Raw genomic sequence first — 21,224 nt, 5'->3', positions numbered from 1 at the left:
GCATTATGGGTCGTTGTCAAGATGGCTGCGCCCTTGTTGCTTTGGATACCCTTCTGAATTAGAAAGTGTTTTCCTGCATTTTTATTATATTTGCGTTATTTTCATAATTTATTTAGCTACGGCCGTATGTTGCTGTAAAGTATTGGAAATGTTTTACCTCATACTTACTAGTAAATTGAAAGGAACCACGGCTCCATTACGGTCCGTCTATTCCCGTCTAAGTAAAGTAGGGGATTTAAAGAGCCAAACACGGTAGGAAGCCCTTTAGCTACCTAAAGTTATATATTTTCGTTGCAGTTTATGGAAGGAAATTATGTCTGAAAAAATGTTTAGTTTATTTCTTTCCTCTAATTACTATATATGCTACAAAACAACACATCGCGGTAGCCGCATCTTTTACGTTTTAACGTTAAAATTAAAAATGCATCTTAAATGTCACCTGTAGCACCCGTTTGTTTCCCTGAACCATAAGTAGTAACTATCACTGTGGAGCCGTGTTTGCATTCCCACTGCTATTTATAACAGACTAAAATGTATGTTGATTCTTTCAAACATATATATAATTCATTCATTCATTCATATATGTTAATATTATATGTCCATTCTTTTTTAGACCAGGCTCATGTTGGACGACAGTCAGCAACATACGCAGCTCTACCAGTAAGCCCAACAATGCCGTCGTCCGTCTCTGGGGTCAAGCGCAGAGGGCGCTCCGACAATCAACTGTGCGGGCATCCAGATTTCCCAGGGTCACCCTGGGTTATGTGGTTGTGCCAGCAGCCTTGACAGTCTCAGCTCGGTTTTTCTGTAGCGTTGCACACTGTCAGGTGGATTTCAATAACAATGATCCAGTACAACCTGAAGAAAAGGCTAAAGAAACCCAGCCTGAGTTCAACTGGGCAATTTTGTGGGAGTTCATCAAGCCTCAGCTTCTTGCTCTTCTAGGTGCAATTGTTGTAAGTATTCTGAAATTAAGGTACCTAATTTTGTACTGTATATACACAAATTTAAACGAGACCATGAACAGGACTCGAGCAAACTTGTGAGTAGCCTCACTGTATCACTGTAATTTGCTAGAACAGGAAGTTGCTAGATGCTAGAACAGGAAACCTCCAGCGAGAGCCAGGGTGCTGATGTCACTGCTGTTTGTCAGATTAAGTGTGATGCTAGATTGTCCCAGGACCCACTGATTAAAGTACAGTCCTGTGCAGGTGACACTATGTCTTTCAAGTGGAATGTTAACCTTTGTGATGAATTCTCTGACTAAAGTGGTGGTGTAACTCTGGTGTACAAGCCAAATTCCCTATAGTATGCGGTCACTTATACAGTGCACAGCAAATTTGAGCTTCAGCCAATCCAGAAAATCTGCAGGGCTGTCTAACCTTGACATAGGTGGATACAAGATGGATATATAAATATTTAATGGTTAAGTTAAATAAAAAGGTCTTTATCAATTGAATTGTGTCTGGGAGTAACTACAATGTACAAGTCCAGATATGATTGCTATATCTGCCTATTTCTGCTCTACTAGACACATATCAGTGTTGGCTCAGCTGGCTCTGGTTTCCCTGTCTAAATCTTCACCCCTCACCTGCATTGGCCCCATTGGCCATAGATACATATACACTGACTTGCTCTATAAGTGGTGGTGTGTCATGGTGTTAAAGCAAGTGGCCTTGTGACTCCATGGTTGCAGGTTTGACTACAAGGTAGGCCACAGCTGTTGCTCCCTCAAGCCACTTAACTTGAATTGCTTAAGTACACACAGAATTCTGTTGTGTAAACAGACAATCCAAAAAAAGCAGGACATGAGCACAGCTCGCTTATAAAGCATGTCAATAAATGATGATGCCTCATGGGCTGTTGTTGTATTGTTTAGCTGGCGTTTGGAGCTGCTGCCTTGAACATCCAGATCCCTCTGATGCTGGGTGACCTGGTGAATGTGGTGGCCCGCTACATGAGAGAGCATTCTGGGAGCTACCTTAGAGAGGTCAGGGGCCCTGCTTTTAAGCTGCTAGGACTCTACGGACTGCAGGTAAGCCACTGAGAAACAGTCTTCACTTTTTATTACATTTTTAACGAGAACTGCCGTATGCCTCTGTCCCGAGCATTAAGAGCAATTTTGCAGAGTCCAGACTGCAGTAGTCAGGATCAGGAAATCAATTATTTTGTTTGTAGTTTGTTTATCCGAAATGTTTTTCAGATGAGTCCAGATTGCCTCGTGAAAAATAGCAGCGTCCCTTGGGACGCCGATGAATCAGAGAGGGTGAAATGAGAATTTTTCATTGAGCTGTAACCTCCCATTTCCTGTTATCTCTCCTGTCTGCAGGGCTTGTTGACCAGCGGTTACATCATCCTCCTCTCCAGAGTAGGGGAGCGAGTGGCGGCTAGCATGAGAAAAGCCCTGTTTATGTCTTTGCTAAGGTTATTTTCAGACTACTATGTTCTGTTGTACCTTCTGTTTTCAATGTATTAAACAAGGGTAGTTTTGCTTTAGCCGTGCACTTTAAACTTTGAGTAGCATTTAGCAGCATGCTTACAGTTTTAAATTTGCATGAAAACAGTTTCATTAAGCGTCAGCAACCTAAAAAAGTGTTACGCTATATAATACGATGGCCATACAGCAAAGTAAGATTTACACCCTTATAAAAGTGCTGTAAATTAATCAGTGCTAGAGAAGCCACTGAGAAACAGTCAGCAGTTAGGAATAATTTCATTCCAGGGTCAAACAGAGGGTGTCCCATAAATTAGGATTCATAAGTGTATTTATTTTACAGTGAATTACAAAATAATAAATACTTTTTTGTGAAGATAGGGTCTGTTGACTTCTTTTTCTAATGGTCTCCTCTGAGGCAGGCACCTAGTCAAAACTAAATGTCCAAATGCTCTCTGATTGCTTAGTGGGATTTCATAAGCTTATGTTGGAATTAACCTTGATATATTTATCAGATCCTTAATGTCTGTGTATGCTGCCACATACTTTGGAATTTACAGAATATAGGGGTGACTAAGTTCCCATTGTTGATTTTTTTGGTAGGCAAGATGTGGCATTCTTTGACGCCAACAAGACAGGACAAGTGGTGAACCGTTTGACTGCTGATATCCAGGAGTTTAAGTCTTCATTTAAGCTTGTTGTTTCTCAGGTAAGATTGATTGTATAGCTGTGACCTACTGTCTAAAGAGATGATCACATGGTATTTCAATATAGAATTCTCAGATTTGCCCTGTACTGTCCAACAGGTGATAAAAACAAGTATTAAAAGATTTTAGAAAGAATAGTTTACATTTTTTTAATGAGTTCACCTGATGCATCCCCACAGGGTCTGCGAAGCGTCACCCAGACACTGGGGTGCTTTGTGTCGCTCTACCTCATCTCCCCCAAACTCACGGGCCTGACGGTGGTGGTCATGCCTTGCCTGGTGGGAACGGGAGCTCTGATTGGCTCCTTCTTGCGTAGGCTGTCCCGGAAGGCCCAGGAACAGGTGAGCGCAGCACCGGAACAAAACTTGGCTGCAGGGAAATTTGCAGGGAATTCCTCTGTAGGGAAAAGGGAAGTTTGGCTTTTGCCAGTGATGTTGGCCTGAATTAAATGTTGCCCATTCCGGTTTCCAGATGTCCTAATGAAAATTAACTGTCTTAAAGAAAGAAAAGGAAAGACATTGAAGCATAATCTATCTATTCTATACGGTGCACTGAACTTGTTGAAGGGTTAGGCATCTTCACTCTTGAATGGCTGAAATGGTTGACTCGAGTCAGATATTAGGCATACATGCATTGATAAGAGTAGATTAATTGAGTGAAAGACAGATGACAAATGTTCAATCTTAATGAGCTTTGCCGTATCTGATTATCAGTTACCTTACCACCTTTAAGGAGCAAACATGCCTGCCTTGCCCATCGGAGAATGTTTACCTGCTAATGCTAACCAGCAGTAATAGAGGCAGCTTGAAGATGTGCGGAAAGATACGAAGCAGTGAATGTTCAGGCAGCCTGGTTCTGTGCTGTGCGCTGCTGACCTGAATGGGTATGTGCCATAGGTCGCCAAAGCAACCGGAGTGGCGGATGAGGCCCTTGGGAACGTGCGAACAGTGAAAGCCTTCGCCATGGAAGACTGGGAGATGCAGTGAGCAAGATTTCCACTTCCTACACACTGGGTTGACTTGAGCCATTCTCCTTCCCAATAACTAATGTTCTACAGCTGTTCCTTTTTCATCCTTAAGCTTTTTGGGCCCTTCCAGATGTCCATTTCTTTCTTTTAAGCACTTAAGTGTGTTTTTGGAATTTAGTTCAATTATGCAAAGGCTGCAAAGTCGCATCATGGCATATTCACTAATGTTAAAAGTGCATTCAACCTTACATAAAGGTGACCTCTGTTTTATGGCGTGTAACTGGTGGTCTGTGTTACAGGATGTATGCCACCGAGGTCAATAAGTCATGTGAAATGAATGAAGCTCTTGGAGCAGGAATTGCTGTCTTTCAAGGCCTCTCGAACGTCGCCCTAAACTGTGAGTGAAATGTATGGAGTGAGTGGCGCTTTGGAATGCAAAACCATGACAGTTAGAATCTTAACTACAATTTACATTGATTCAAAGCACTTCAGTCATGTCAAAAAGTAGGTAATACTAGGAAAGGCTGCCCTCTAAAACAGGAAGCCGAGTTGAATCTTCTGTCTGACAGTGTTTTTTTTTGTTCTTTTATCTTCAGGCATTGTGTTAGGCACCATTTTTGCAGGGGGGTCCTTGATGGCTGGCAATGAGATGTCTCCTGGTGACCTCATGTCTTTTTTGGTAGCCTCTCAAACAGTGCAGAGGTAAGGGGTCGTTCCCTTTCTACCGCATGAAAAGCTATCTGGGAACAGGTCATATATCCTTTTATTGCTTCCTTTCATACCACTATTTTGCAAATTGCCTTTGGGTCACAGGCACCACTGCTTGCACTGCAGAAAAGTACACTTGAGTAATAGTTTTATTTCTGTTGCCATAAGCATTTGGAATGAAAGATGAGATGGCTTTGTTTTTGAATGTGAATGTGGTTGCTGGCTACTCTTGTCCATTCATATGCAACTTCTACACTGAACTGCACTGCACTGTTATATTAGTGTCCACCCTGACTTATTTTCTGTACCAAGTGTGGATAGAGTATTCTCATAGAAGTACAATAAAATAATCAAATCAAATTATTGAATTACACTCCCTATAAAAGCAAAGCACCAAATTCAGCTGATAACGATGAATCGCAACCAAATGACCACACAATTCTGGTAAAATATGCCATAAAAGATAGGAAGCAACATAAAATACAATTGAGAACATTACAAAAACAGAACATTAAAATGCAAAAGTGGTGTAGTGTATAAGTGGCATATAAAAGTGTTATGGAAAGGCAGACAAAAGGGGTCTTTAAAGGTGAGCTTTGTATGCGGATTAAAAATGTCAAAATGTTCACGTTCTCAGTCTAGCAAACTCTAACATTTTCTGGGAAAGAGAGCATTATATAAGCTCCTGTCGGTAGCACAGAGAGCTCAGTCTCCCACTTCGGGACCCTGATTTAACGGGTTTGCTGCAGTCTGGAGCGGAAAAGATCAGTGTGCCATGCTGGGATATGACTGGAGCAGGTGTAGGAGGTAGTCAGGCTGGGGGCCTTAGGCACGCTTCTACTGATCTACCTCAGCTGCACTGTTGGAGGAGTTATCCCTGAGGCGAGCGGGGTTCCTCGGAATAGTATCCACCAGGGGGTTACCGAAAGGGCACAGGGGTCACGCAGACCCTTTGCGCTGCGTACATTCTATTCTCCGCAGTGCCATTCTGTGCATACTTAAACCTTTGCCTGAGACATTAGTTACAAGTTTCTTACAATGGAGAAAATGTAAGAAAAATAGACTTCTCAGGGTCATATAAGGATAAACATGGCTAATCCACGAAATAATGTGAAAGCAGGTAAAGAACACTCTGGAGTTCTGTAGTGTGTTTCAGAGGAATACACTCTTTTGCATGGATAAATGATCAACTTGTAATAAAACATTTGTTGAAACATTAGAATAAATTCAGTTATATCGCATTTAATTTCAAGAAATTCATGTTCCTACGTAACATTAAAAATGTATTAAGCAAGCATCATCTTCAACATAAAGTCAACTTTTTGCAAGTAGTCTCTGTCAATCGTTTGAAATGTTTCTGCACTTAAGACAAATTAAAACACTAAGGCAGTAGACAATGCTTTTGATATGGAATGGCCGCCATTATGATTTTAACATGGAAAAACACTGAAATCTTTCTGCTTTGTGTAGGTCCATGGCCAGCATTTCAATCCTGTTTGGACAAGTAAGTTAAAATACCGTTGCACTGGTAGTTTCCATTCCCACTTAAGCCATTGTTTCTCCAGAGGGCGACGTTACACTACATTTACCTTGTTCTCTAGGGTGCTAAATTGATACTGTACTGCTCCTTTTAAATGAGGCTCAAGGAAAATCAATTTCCTCAGTGAGTTTACTTTAATCAGTGGAAACAGATTAAGCTCCCTAAAACAGTCACATTGGTGATAATGATTACCACTTGAATCCAGTACCATGGCTCAATCAACTGTTCTTTTCCCTTTTGACTTTTCAAGTTGGCCAATGTCATTTCTGACTGCTCCAGGGTAACCTTTAATATCAAGCCTTGATTTAATACAATCTGAGACCAGTCACCTACGATACAGCTTATACATCTTTTATGAGCCCACCAAGAGCAGCAGCTAGTAAGGACCTTAAAGTGAGGTCTACCTCTTTTCTAGATGGTTCGAGGTATCAGTGCTGGAGCACGTGTGTTCGAGTACCTGACTTTGGAGCCTACCATTCCACTGACAGGGGGAGGCAGGATTCCTTATCACTCTCTGATTGGCAGGGTGGACTTCATGAACATCTCCTTCAGGCAAGGCCTCTTCATAAGCTGCAGCATATCCTAAAGAAACATGACTTTGGTGTGTTAATTATTAAAAGAAAACAAAATAAGAGCAGAATGACTGATGCTCTCATTGCAGTAGTTGGGCCATCTTGCAATGCATTTTTAGAACAGCGGGACAAATCACTCTCAACACTCAAATCAATATGGAAACAGTAAGAATGAATATTTTTTGCATGTGATTAGTTTTCTAGGGAAAGGGGACTGAGGTTGGTGAAATTTATTTAATGTTTCTTAGTTACCCAACAAGGCCTGGACACCAAATCCTGCAGGACTTCAACCTCACCTTGCCCCCGTGTAAGACAGTAGCCATCGTTGGCGAGTCTGGAGGAGGTAGTGAAGTTTGAGTCCCGCACATCCTCATCTTTCAGTCTGCATGCAAACACCATTAAAGCAGGATAAAACATTGCATTATTAACATTACATTCTATTAATTATCGCCAGTGTGCTGTATGTAACTTTGTATAGACTGTTCTAGATTTAACTGTGTATTTATACAGCAAACACTTAAATATATAGCATACATAAATATATAAATATTTGTTATAAACATGTAATGAATTATTTTATAAAATATAATGTTTGCAATTGTTTACATTGAAAAAATGTACAGCATGTTCTAAATATTACATATGTAATTTTCCACAGTTGTGTTTCTAAGGCTTGCGTGCCCATGGTTTATTTTATTTTCTGAGGTGTTGAACCGCGCTGCTCCTCTCAGTCCCTCACCCGTGTCTCTCTCTCATGTGGTCCAGGGAAGTCTACAGTGGCTTCCCTGCTTGAACGCTTTTACGACCCCACCGACGGAGTGGTGATGCTGGATGGACTGGACATTCGGACTCTGGACCCCTCCTGGCTCAGGGGGAAGGTCATCGGGTTCATCAACCAGGTGCGCCTCCAGCATGGCTGTCCGTCAATGCTCCGCACCTGATCTCGGATTCAGATTTCAGTTTGCTGTCCCTCCAAGAGGAGACAAATCAAAGTTGAAACGTTAATGCAGGCACAGAAACAATGACTAAAACTCAGCAGAGAGTAATTTAAGGTCTCACAGCACTTACATTGAAAGGTGCATTAAGAGGGTATGTACAATTACTGGTCTTACATCATGAGCAGGGAACCTTGGCTGGAATGAAGGATGAGGCTGTTTTTTTTTCCCATCCATGCTCAATCGCTTAGCTGAGTCAATTATTATGCTAAATTAATGCGTGTGATTCATTCTGAATGGTGAAAGGCTCAGTTCCTTGAGTACATGGTCATCTGCATTAATTTACCGGATTAGTTAATCCAATTACCATTATTAGATTGTTGGAGTTGGATGGCCAGTGAGAGTTAAGCTCTCACTATGTGAGCGTCACGGTAAAGCAGCAGGGTTTGATCTCTGAGCGTCAGAATTTCCAGGATCGGTGAGCCTGCTCATCACTTCAGTGCTAATGTGGGTTGGATGTCTTTTGTTACGAAACACAACATAAAGAAGTCTAAGATTCCTGGGCACAGACAGTGGCGTGCTGATTCATTGGCCCACCTCCCCGATCTGATCCATAGGAGCCGGTGCTGTTTGGCACCTCCGTGATGGAGAACATTCGCTTCGGTAAGCCCGAGGCCACAGACGCCGAGGTCATCGCCGCCGCCAAGCAGGCCAACGCTCATCGCTTCATCTCCGCCTTCCCCGAGGGATACAACACTGTGGTTGGTAAGCACGGCCACATGGGCGGAGCAGTGGGCAGCAGCAATGAGGCGAAGCACACCAATGCTGCAAGGCGGTTCATCTCAGCAGTCGCTGAGTTTTCTAATGGGGACCTGATTTACTGTCACATATTCCCCTTGTGACCAGACAGTTTTGTTTTTTACCATTACCAAAGTAAAGAATTTTCCCAATGAATATGATACAGCACTACATTACATTACATTACATGCATTTAGCAGACGCTCTTATCCAGAGTGACTTCCAGCACAATATAACACAAGTATATCCATTCAAGTTAAATGAACAACAGTGTCAGACCAAGCTAACAACACTCCCACATCAGTGAGTATGAGCATAACGCCATTCCAGCCCTACCACAAGTTAACTTGTGCAATCTGACTAAGCAACAGAAGCCAAGTATACTATGATACATCAGTCACTAGAACACAGCATCCAAAATACATCACAACAATACACGTAAAATAAACATTAAATACTAGAGGAAGCAGGTAGGTAGAGGTAGAACATAAAAAAGGCATCAATTTGACATTAAGGAATATATCATTTTAATATAGTATTTGCAATGTGTATCAGTAATGTCATCCCCTTCCAGACAAGAGTCAGGAAAAAGTCTTGGTGAAATATTGGTGTATTATTGAGTCCTCCCATTTCTACCACTGCCCCCAAAACAACCCGAAATCGAGCCCTCAGTTTTTCTCCCATATTTTACCATGACTTTACCGCGTGTCTACAGGTGAGCGCGGGGTGACGCTCTCAGGGGGCCAGAAGCAGCGAATCGCCATCGCCCGCGCCCTGATCAAGAACCCCAGCATCTTGGTGCTGGACGAGGCCACGAGCGCCCTGGACGCCGAGTCGGAGCGCGTGGTGCAGGAGGCACTGGACCGGGCGACGGCTGGCCGGACCGTGCTCATCATCGCCCACCGCCTCAGCACCATCAAGGGGGCCGACCTCATCTGTGTACTCAGCAACGGCCGCATCACGGAGGTGGGGCTCACAACTCGGTTGTGCTGCACTTCGAATGTGGCTGACTCCTTATGTGGCTTTTTGCTTGTGTTGTACTCTGCCTCACTTGTAAGTTGCAGGGGTTAAAAGTGTCTGCCAAATGAATAATTGTAAATGTAATGTAAATGTGGTCAGGGAGGGGTCATTGCAATAATATGGTCCTCAACTGTGCTAAGACTCTGAAAGTAACTGTTCAGGCAGTCTCTAGATTTACATAATGAATTGATGGATGAATTAATTTCTTTTTTTCCCCCACACAATTTTTTTCTTTTGACTTTTTTTATTTTTTTTTACTGGGGTCAGACAATCATTTTCCAGTTTCCCCAACCCAGTTTCTGGGTTTTCTGATTTTTTTAATTGTCCCTACAAGACCTTCCCTGCCCACAATGTGATTGTAAAAATGTGCAATGACAAATTGATGTTGCTCTGTTAATTATTCATCGCCAGTCTCAGAGGTGATAATGCTGGGATGTCACCTGACCCAAAGGCTCCCCTCATTGGAAATAATTCACCATGACACGATGTCATACTTCAGCTCTTTTGATATTTTTCCATAGAAGATTACGTGGTGAAGTTTGTATTGTAATAATGCCAACTTCCACAGCGCTGACAAAACTGAATGCCCTTTTGTCCCCACTCAGGCCGGCACACACTTGGATCTGCTAAGTCAAGGAGGCCTTTACGCTGACCTGATCCGGAGGCAGAGAACAGAGGGACAAAAGTGAACACACTACTCTGCAAAAAAACTCTTGGAATTTTGCTACAGCCAGTTTCAACAATAGCACTACTGGATGCTACACCAACAAATGACTTAGCTGAGCCAACGTGTCAGCATTTCACAATTTTACCTGTTAGCTGGGAATCTTGAAATATGGGATTTCTTTTTAAATTATTATTCCTTATCAGTAATTACAGTCATAATTGTGTTTGAATGGTCTGTGACTGAGGGAAATGTTGAAATATATAAGTCTTGGCAGACTGGGGAACAGTGAACCAACGTATTAATAATGTTTACTTCCTGTAAAATTCCTGGGAGCTGCTATGATGGTATAAAAAAATATTATAGTTGGCAGGTTTGAAAAGTAGTTATTTGATCGTGGAATAAAATATGGCAGTACTGTGTATGACTACTTAAGATTTACTCTTGAAATGTAAAGACAAAATGCTGAATTATAAAGTATATCATGTTAAATGTACAGTACAATCTCAAATTTGTGTATAACAAGCTCTATTTTGACTGAATAAAATGGATTTGTAGTATTATCCTATATGAATGGGTACAAATACAACATACCTGCCTGGAGTTAGCTCTACTTTATAGCTAGAATTTTATCTAATTACTGTAAATATTGTCACTTGGACCAGTTTCTTTAAATCACTCAACCCTTCATTGTTCTACTGGGTGGGTTACTAGAGTAATCGCTTATGTTAAGTCCATCTTGAAATGTAAAATAGTTTTAAATAAAAAAAAAAAAAATCTTTGGCGTTTATTCATGTTCTGTGTGTGTAATTATAAATCGTTTTTGCTGTATCAGTATTTTGAATACAGCTTGTCTAGTCTCACAATGCACATTACCCTAAACAGCACTTAAGTGGATATGTGGACAATGACAATGATTGCACTGAGACAAATCAAGATCAGTATCATGGAAAGGATGACAAATTAAAAAACAACAATGTTGAGCATCTACCGAGAGACCCAGTCACCTTGCTATTCCTGGATATACTGGAACTGGATATAGGAACCTTTGGTACTCCGCAAATAAGCTAATAACTATTACGTTGTGAAGGTAGCAGTTTCTATCCTGGTAGCTTTTGTGGGCGGCAACTACGTCATTGCGTGTTGCAGTTCGACATTCGGCCGATAGATGGCCTAAGGAATTGCATTTACAAGTAGCTTGCTACACAATATATTTCAAAAATCTCCCTTATTAGCTAACGTTAGCTAATATCCAGGGGTTTAAAATTGTAGCTAGCTCGCTAGCTACGTTGGGGGAAAACATGCAGAAATATGAGAAGCTTGAGAAGATCGGGGAGGGTGAGTGTTTACTGATTTTATGATGCAGTGTTCGGTATCAATAGCTTCAGATCTGTACGGCGTTTTGTATGGGGGGACGAGATGCAGCTTGGTGCAGTTGTGACGGTAGCTCGATGTCCGGCCTACTTTAGCTAGCTAGCTAGCTAAACTACCCCCGCAAGCCTCGGGTGTCGAGTACAAGGGAAAGCGACCCCGTTACCGTGGTTTCGAGACGCCGCCCAGGCAGTCACAATTGTTTCTGGTTGTTAGCTAGCTAGCTAGCTAGCTAACTCGTAGCTATCGTTACTTGTGGAGAATTGATAAAAAAGCACTGGTTACCTAACGTTAGCTGTCTGGTTTACTGAATCAGTATAGCTAATGCCAAAATGTTGGCTAGCTAGTTGGATATACAGTCACTATAGGTAGTTAATATGGTGTCTGGCTAGGTCGCTAACAAGAGGGTACATGCTAGCAGAAACGTATTTGTGTGATTAGCGGGCTAACGACTAAGCACATACGTCGCAAGCTGTACGTTGGCTGATTTTTGTGGAAAATAGCTTGTTCGATTGAAGTGTTAATAACCCCAAAATGAAGTGTGGAATCGTGGCTGCCAGCTGGCGACCTAGCAGTTTTCCAAATTGTGGAGCTGTGGCACAATGATGGTGGGAAACCAGGGTTAGGAAGCTAGCTAGCTTTAAGCTAATACATAATGGGTGCAAGTAGCTAAGCCACTGTTATTCCAAACGTTTTCTGCATTTTACTTTCATCGCACTAACCATGGCAATATGTCAAACCACACACTTAGTTGCTAGCTAGGTAATGAAGATTTCAGCTGTATCAGTAATTTGAAAATGTTGTTTATTCATTGAGGAAGATCTAACTAGCGAGTTAGTCTAGATGGCTAACGATACATGCTGTACACCTCACTAGTATATTGGCTACATACACCAAATGCTTTCTTAAAGATATGAGATTTCGTTTTCTGCATCAGACGTGGGCGTTGTAGCTAAGTTAGCGAACGTTAGCTAGGTAAATTGTCATAACATGATGGGCTAATTTATAAGAAAGTACATTTAATTATTCACTGTCTTAGTTCATAATCTCCTCCGTGCATGGACCAATCCTCGTGTATTACCTGGCCAACCAATGTCCCAAGACACCTGGACTGAATAGTAGCTAACTAGCTGGCCCACTATAACCCAAGTGGCTAGCTAGCCTATGTAGCACAAGGCATTTAAATCATAGGCCGCTTGAGGAGAGCTGTCAGAAAGTTTAAAGGTTTAAAAGTACACAAGTGACCCTGATTTTTTTATGACTATGAAGTAGTAACGAGCACAAATGTACGAGTGGCCACATTGTTTGGTTAGAGGATATCTTGATCATTTAGCGTAGTTTCATACTTAATTTTGTCATCACGCAGGTACCTATGGCACAGTCTTCAAAGCCAAAAACAGAGAAACCCATGAAATAGTAGCTCTGAAGAGAGTGAGATTAGATGACGACGACGAGGTATGTGATGGAGCAATTGTATGCAACACAACAAATCCAGTACAATCAAACAAAGGTTTTGTTCTTACGATGATGTGTCCCGTTGTTTTTCAGGGGGTTCCAAGTTCGGCATTGCGGGAAATCTGTTTATTGAAAGAACTTAAACATAAAAACATAGTAAGGTAGGTTGTCAGTGGCTGTACATGTTTTACTGTTATTGATTGGCGTGTTTGACACCCAGTGGGGTGTGGTTTAATACGGTATTGGTAAGTGTGTATTTGAAAATATCCATTCATCTAAGATACAAAACTTGACTGTGTGTCTGTGTAATATTTGTAAGTTTTTTTTTTTTTATATCCAAAGAGCAGATTCTGTCTACCAGCATTCTATCTAGTTGCATATGAAATATAGCTTAGATGCATTTCTTATCAGACCTTTGAAGTCTGATCATGAAACAGTTGACCACAAGCGCAGTGTCTGAACTACTTTTGGCAAAATTGAGTGGGATTTTTATCCTGACTGGATTACCCAGTGTCTTTCAAATCTGGCACCACTGACTGGGTCATCAGTAATCTGGGCTTTTAGAGTTATATATTGTCCAGAAAAAGAGTAAACCTAAAGTTGTCTGTACGTAGAATGTTATTCTTATGATTTTTGTATTTTATATGACAGGGAGTGTAAACTATGACCATTCTGTTTTTAAGTCTGCAATGAATAGCATTAAACAGAAATGTCTTCTTTAGTTCTGAATAAACTGTGAATAAAATTGAGATGTAATAATCGATTATCTTGTGTTTGCCTGTGTTGTCTCCTAGGTTGCATGATGTTCTACACAGCGATAAGAAGTTGACGTTAGTGTTCGAGTACTGTGATCAGGTAAGGCACACCACAAGGAAGGAGAAGGATAAAAATGTAGCTCATAGCTTGAAGACCTGCCTGTTTGAATGAGTTGCCTGACTAGCTCAGATTATCTTTCTATAATTGCAGAGCAGAGTCTGTTGACAGTAGTAGGTTAGTTGGTGAGAATGATAGAATATCAAACTTAAAAGCAGCTACTGTGTACAGGTATTGTATAAGACCTCATGAAGGGAAGAATGTAGGTGTGAATTGAGACCCATCTCCAGACTGCACTTACGTTTCTGATGGTAGCCGTGTTAATCCATTTTAACTGACTGATGTTATGGTGGCCTTTGCCTCTGCTGTATTGATATGGCTGACAACTGCCCACTCCACTTCAATAGGGCTGAGGAGAGCTTTGTTGAAGCAAATTAGGGGAATGGAGATGAGGGCCACATTGTGGTGGAGTGGTCAGATAGAACTGTACGTATAACCAGAAAGTGGCAGGCTGAAAACCAGAGCAGGGCAATAGTGTTATGATCTGCAGCAGCATGTTCTTAAGTTGAATTGCTGAATTGTATATCCGTTTGTATAAATGGATGTGGTATACAAAATGTAAATCTAGTCACCATAGGTATTTTCTGAGAAAATTGTAAAAGATGTCATTAACTCAATGGAGAATTCCTCTTTTGTGTGGATGCACAGGATGCATGTTTAACAGCATACATTCCATATCATATACAGCAGTGTGCCATTGATTTGATCCTTTCTTTAATAGAATGAATTAAAAATCTTCTGATTGAAGGAAGAAAACATGATTGCGTATTATTCCAACAGGATTTGAAGAAATATTTTGACAGCTGCAATGGTGACTTGGATCCAGAGACCGTGAAGGCAAGTCTGAGTGATTTCAGTTGTCCTAATTCTCAATTGTCATTTTTAATATTTAACAGATGACAGCTCCACTGCAGGGGTAGACGTCTGTGTATGGTAGCGTTACCTCTGCGTTTTGCCTGTAGATCATCATGACTTCTAGTCATGAAGAAAATGACACATCTGCAGAGTTCCAAGATGAAACAAAGCAAATCTGCGTTCGTTTTCACCAAGCCTAATCCAGCTCCCCTTAAAGAATGAGATGAGTTTTGGGAAATGGAACAGAAAGCATACCGCAGTGATCTGTAAATAGGAATTTTACTGCGCTCCCTGGGACGAGGGGGATGGTATTGAGCTTTTGTAGGATAATTGAATATTGCTTTCCATTACCATCTCTCCCTGTCTACAGTCATTCATGTACCAGCTGTTAAAGGGATTGGGTTTCTGTCACAGCCGGAATGTGCTGCACAGGGACCTTAAACCTCAGAACCTTCTCATCAACCGAGTAAGTGAATGGGGTGACTGTTCTCTTCCAGCGGGAGGGGACGGAGGGTGGCAAGGGATAGCCGAAGCTTAGTACAGTATGATTTTTAGCCTTGCTGATAGCTGTTACAATTTTGCTGCAATGTGCGCTGCGGTTATCTCTGAAACTCTGCGCATGCAAGCTGAAATTGTACAGCAGCTTAGATCTCTGTGCGTGTGTCAGGGTCTTACAAGCAGCGATAATGCTCAATTGCTGGCGTGTCTAAATTCTGGATAGAATTGTGTTTGGCGGCAGTTTTCACAAGAAGAGATTAGCAGGACTGCCAACAGCCGAGGAAAATTGGCCATTCAGCAACGTACTGTTCCACCAGCTGTTTAATAATAATCATCATTATTTTTGCTAATGATAATTATTATGTCTCTGGCCTCCTTTTTCCTTTATGACTGCAGCACAGAATCAGAGACAGTCATGAAGAAAGGCACACATAAAATTTTGTTCACAACACCAAAATCAACATTGGACCCAAGTGCAAGATGAGCCTGTTGAGCCATGGCCAGAACAAAAGCATTTATTTGATCCATCCTCAGAGACAACGAGAAAATGGCAAGCATTCTGGCTAATGCTTAGAGTAATAATCATAGCCGTATGCTGAGGTGGTGACAAGTCCTCAAACGTAATATATTCACATATATATGTGAAATGTGTACACTAGCAGTGCACTCATGTATGATCTTCAAACATTTTACTGTGCGTTCTAGTTTCAGTGATTTCAGCGCCCAGAGCTTAGATAGAGGAGTTGTGGAAAATTTGAAACAAACTCACAAATGACTTCAAGTAGCATATGCCATGGTAATCATAAATCATTACTTGACATTATCCAAACTGTCACGCTACTTGCAGTTTATTAGCTACATATCTATGGAAGAACTTTGTGAATGTCAAATTGTCATCAGTCTCACATTTGTTCATACTGGTGTTAAAGTATGACATTAAAGAAATATAACCCAATTATGGATACTTTATTTAGGGAAGGGTGAATTAGCTGGATGTTGGCAACACCAGTAACAGGAACTCAGAGCAGCACTTTAACTCATCGCAGTACAGTCTATATAGATAATACATAGCAAATCTAAATTTCAGTTTTGCTATGGTGAGTTTCCATCTCAGTAACCCAAAGCATTTTGTGAATCTGCAGCTATATGTTGTTGGTTGTCTGTAGTGCTGCCCTATCCCACACGGCTGTGTTGTTATTCTCAGAACGGGGAGCTGAAGCTGGCTGATTTTGGGTTGGCACGTGCCTTCGGGATTCCAGTGAGGTGTTATTCGGCTGAGGTAAGGACTATAGCATCTTACTATAAAACAACAGGAACACATTACTGGTAAATCGCCCTCCAAATTCTGCATCCATGCAAGCACTCAGTTACTTTTTCCTAAAGTTTTGTAGAGAGACACATGCGTTAGTGGACTGTTGATGAATTGACGTCCCAGTTTTGTGTCGGTTGGACTGTTTAGTTTTTCTCAAAGATTTATTGACAGTTGCCTGCAAAAGCAGCATGTTCTTTTGCATGAACAATGATGAGTGCCCCGCACTGTTGATTTTTTAAATAAAAAAAGCATTGAACGTTGATGGCGATGGCATTTACTTTGTTTTGGAGAGCGCAATCATTGTGTTTCAGCAAGGAGTAATTTTCTTCCCTTAGGTGGTGACATTGTGGTACAGGCCGCCAGACGTGCTGTTTGGTGCTAAGCTGTATTCTACCTCCATCGACATGTGGTCGGCGGGCTGCATATTCGCAGGTACTTTGTTCCATAACACCTCTGCCCAGCTCAGTACAGACCCCATTATCAAACTGACAAACAATATCAAAAAAAAATCTCAGTAAGTTTTAATTTGCCATTAAAGGGCACTCAGAGTTTGCAGCTTGAAATATGTTTGAAAGTTTGCTCATAAGTTTTTAAAGTTATTTAAGTTAAGATGTATTTCAGAGTGAACTCCTGGTAAAGGGACATTTGGACTTAACCAGTAGATGGCTCTCAGAAGGCCTGTTTGTAAAGGCTTAATAAGTCTAGAATAAAACCTCTTCATTGGGTTTTACTGTTATTGTCTTTAAGCCTTGACTGCTATGGGGTGTCTGTATTTCTTGATTTTAATGGGGTGCAGCAGCCAGACACGCAGGCTTGAGAGGTTGCCAGTTGGTCACACTGCAGTACAACCCATCTCATTAATGCTAAATGCTAGCAGAGAGGCATCTGGTACTTGGTGTTCAACATGTCTGCTTTGGGCATTGAACCTGAAAGCTCATGATGATGTATTTCCTTCTTTTGGTTGGTATATGTAGAGTTAGCGAATGCTGGAAGGCCCCTGTTCCCAGGGAACGATGTTGACGACCAGCTGAAGAGGATCTTCCGATATCCTTTGAGCTGTTAACTTATTTAACAGAAATGCTAACATATTGGGGCTGGACTCACCTAATTGGTTTAAATAAAATGTGGTTATTTTGTGCATGTTCTTAAATAAGATTACTTACAATTTTAGTCGCATGTTCTGTGTCAGAATCTGTGTAGCAACTTTCCAGCTTTCCTTAATGCTTTGCTACGTTGCTAGGGACACCAACAGAGGAGCAGTGGCAAGCTATGACCAAACTCCCTGATTATAAGGTAAGGTAGTGGTCTTCTACTTGGTGACGAGTACATGACTAGTTCAGTGCTGTCCAGTAAATGGTTCAAAAAGTACTGAACTGCTGTATTTGAAATGGAGAGATGAGGCAGATGATATATTTATTGTGTTTTACAACACAATAAATATCATCTGTACTCCTGATGTAAGCAGTACTGGAGAAAAATACTTAATACGACTACCGCCGATAAGGTGTGGAATATACTAAATGTGGTATATCTGCATATATATCTACAGTATGCCCTGGCCTACTACAACCTTAATCCTCCTTAAACACAAACACAGTATAGTGTTTTTTTCCATTGTATTTTCTTTCCATTTAATTTTAGAATCTGTCAGATCTTACATGGGTAAGTTGTTATGGAAAAAGTAACACCTACTTTAATTTGAGTTCAAAGTCAAGAAGAAAGGAGCTTTGCATTTAGATTAAATTAGGGCCACACTTTGCTCCAGTCTGTTCAAAGAGAATTCAAACAAACATTTTCAGGAACAATCCCACTTTGCCCTTAATCGTCAAGTAGTTTGTCATTACTGTGTTGTCCGTCATTTCTGCGATACTGACCCGGGACTGTCTCTGTGCTGGCAGCCGTATCCCATGTATCCAGCCACAACCTCGCTGGTGAATGTTGTTCCCAAGCTCAGTGCCACAGGACGGGACCTGCTGCAGGTAGCTACCGCCAGAACCTCTTACTGCAGCCGTCACTGACGCAAGAAGGATTTGTCAAAGGGCCTTACCTCTGTAGACATGCAACTGCACATGAAAAGTACTTAACAGTCATTTCAATAACATTATATTCAAGCAAACCTATCACTCAAAGTTGAAATGTATCTCTGTCATTGTTTTGTTTCAAGATATAAGGAATATAGAATACTTTGTGTTTATACATACTTTTATCCCCGATTGTTGAAGGATGTGAAAGGGGCATTGTGTTTTTTAGCTGTCCATCATAAAGTACAGTACGTTTGTTTTTCTAACTCCAGTCACCTGTGGTATCCTGTCTGGAATGCCCTGCCATTAAGCCACAGCTGCTATTCTTTCTCCGCAGAATCTGTTAAAGTGCAATCCGGTCCAGCGCATTTCCGCAGAGGAGGCCTTGCAGCACCCCTACTTTGCAGATTTCTGCCCCCCGTAGACGTTTGCCAACTTCTGTCTGCTGGACCTCAGTCAGCTACTCTGGTCACTCTGTTCACTCCATATCCCTCCGAGGACCCGCTCAAAAGGTCACCCCCCCCCCCCCTCCCCCGGAACAAGGACATGCTCCCCAGCATCATCTTGTGCATCATGAAGGAACACAGCCGCCTTGTGGTTTTAGGTTTCTGTCAGTTATCTGTCTTATTGTCCATTTCCCATTCACTTGGGGACTTCTGCTTTGCGGTGAAGGTTGCAGAGGTAAACACTCGACACAGCAGGCCCTGTCCCCCGGTCACGTGACACTTCGCAGTCCAATCGCAGTGGGTGAACCGGAGCCTCGTGGGGCTCGAAACCATTTGAGCCAATCGCCTTAGCGACGACAACCCGATTTCCACCTCTCAGAGCCCTTCTCTCTTTCCGCACCGGTGACTTTTGCTTGGTTCAGATTGGATATTTTGTTTCATTAGCAAACAATTAGCTGAAATGCTCTAGTCCTTTCAGAAGTCTTGCCCTGTCCCTTACACTGTACTGTAAATCGGCTTTTTGGTTCTACGATCACATAGAAAATAGCTTTCTAATGTTGATAAACACAGTAAAGAAAAAGTAGAAACACTGTGCTGTATGCACAGTGAAGGAGATTGAAGATAAGAAAACGTTTCTTTCTGTATTGCTTGCAGATTTAAGTCAGATTGGTAACAGACAGTAAACCATGCTCATACTTGCATACTGTTCAGAATACTTTCTTTGGTGCGGTATTAATCTTTTGCCACTAACAAACATGCATTTGAGATTTTTTAATTTAAAGGAAAAATGTTATTTATGTTGGCCTACTATGATTACTCAGGCTTGTAGTCCTACTAATGTAACCCATTCTTTTAATGTAATGCACTTTTCCTGTACCTTAAGGGCAGCAATTGTAGCTTTTTTTTTTTGGTTTTGGTTTTTGTAAACTTCTCTTTAATCAGTCACTCGTTCAGAAGTCAGTTTTACACTGAGAGTGGGGACCTCCCACTTGGCCGCAGCTTGGACCCTTGTGCATTTGTTTTGAGGTGTGGACCATGGCGATTTCACAGACAGATGTCATCTTTTTCATTGTCAAGTTGCGTTATCGAAATGGTGTCTTATCGGCATGTTGAAACTGCTGCCACGAGAATGGAAAAAAATGTCTACACATCAGCACAAGCAAATGTAATGTTGCAGTGCATTTCACCTTAATGGAAAGATAAGTCAGATCAGTCATCCAGTTTTGTTAATGTAATTACACAGATTACCATGCTTTGACTTTTTGTGGCAGCAAAGATTCACTGACGGGTATTTAAATTTTGGTGCATAACTCCATGTGAATGGACCAGTATTATTTTGCTTTCCTTGCGGTAGTCCTCCACACAACAATTTCAGCTATTCAGTACAAAATTATACATTCATTTTGGTTATGGAAATGTATTTCATAACGTCGGATTGATTAAGGTTTTAAAAATCAGTTTCTGTGCATTGTGTTAACATTGTTTCCAGTCATTTAGAATGTAAGTATTAATAATTGACTGTGTTAATAATTTAATGCCTGCCTGCATTGATAGTCAGATATACAGTAGGTACAAAATGCTTTGAGAAATGAAAGATTGTCTAAGTAGCTAATTAATCTTCACATCTTGAGGTAACATGATCAAGTCACATTTTCTTCTTAAAGCTGAATCTGCATCCATGCATTTTCTTTTACAATAGGGATGAATGGTCATGCTAAGACATGATACTATGGTCATTAAAGACTTTGACATGCTGAGCCTATCATGAACAAATTGTGTCTGGTAAGCACTGCAGTTATCTTGCACAAAAAAACAACTTAATTTTATATATAATAGACTTTGAAGTGCAGGTATTTTGTATTTAGCACATGAGTCACGTCAAGGCCTGATTACATAAAAATAAATTCGTCCTGGGTCAACAAGATTTGCCTACGAAAACCCTTGCTTTAGCTTTACCGTAGTGGAAGTATGAGAAGGCGGAGTTAGAATGTTTTAAATTTGACTACTATATTTTATATCATTAGCTCACCTGCTATAAAGAACCTGGT

At 41.2% G+C, this 21,224-nt stretch overlaps 2 protein-coding genes across 2 annotated transcripts; both read left to right on the top strand.

The window, feature by feature from the left end:
* The first annotated feature begins 23 nt into the window (after positions 1-23).
* On the top strand, positions 24-10,437 carry abcb8 (ATP-binding cassette, sub-family B (MDR/TAP), member 8). The gene is made up of 16 exons (XM_036519075.1): positions 24-252; positions 614-956; positions 1,880-2,035; positions 2,330-2,424; positions 3,038-3,143; positions 3,321-3,482; positions 4,038-4,123; positions 4,408-4,505; positions 4,705-4,810; positions 6,287-6,320; positions 6,772-6,908; positions 7,177-7,271; positions 7,694-7,827; positions 8,481-8,628; positions 9,377-9,627; positions 10,287-10,437. The coding sequence occupies exons 1-16, from the start codon at positions 149-151 to the stop codon at positions 10,368-10,370; spliced, it is 2,139 nt and encodes a 712-aa protein (XP_036374968.1). The 5' UTR covers positions 24-148; the 3' UTR covers positions 10,371-10,437.
* Positions 10,438-11,513: 1,076 nt separating this feature from the next.
* On the top strand, positions 11,514-19,669 carry cdk5 (cyclin-dependent kinase 5). Its single transcript, XM_036518767.1, has 12 exons — positions 11,514-11,683; positions 13,083-13,171; positions 13,265-13,332; positions 13,966-14,026; positions 14,825-14,881; positions 15,270-15,365; positions 16,602-16,676; positions 17,045-17,141; positions 17,684-17,753; positions 17,942-18,002; positions 18,608-18,688; positions 19,068-19,669. The coding sequence occupies exons 1-12, from the start codon at positions 11,647-11,649 to the stop codon at positions 19,152-19,154; spliced, it is 879 nt and encodes a 292-aa protein (XP_036374660.1). The 5' UTR covers positions 11,514-11,646; the 3' UTR covers positions 19,155-19,669.
* Positions 19,670-21,224: the final 1,555 nt, after the last annotated feature.

This window comes from Megalops cyprinoides, chromosome 24, assembly GCF_013368585.1.
Source record: "Megalops cyprinoides isolate fMegCyp1 chromosome 24, fMegCyp1.pri, whole genome shotgun sequence".
In the NCBI taxonomy this organism is placed as follows: Eukaryota; Metazoa; Chordata; class Actinopteri; order Elopiformes; family Megalopidae; genus Megalops; species Megalops cyprinoides.
Note: the sequence above shows the minus strand (reverse complement) of the source record. Positions and strands in the feature narration are given on the sequence as shown.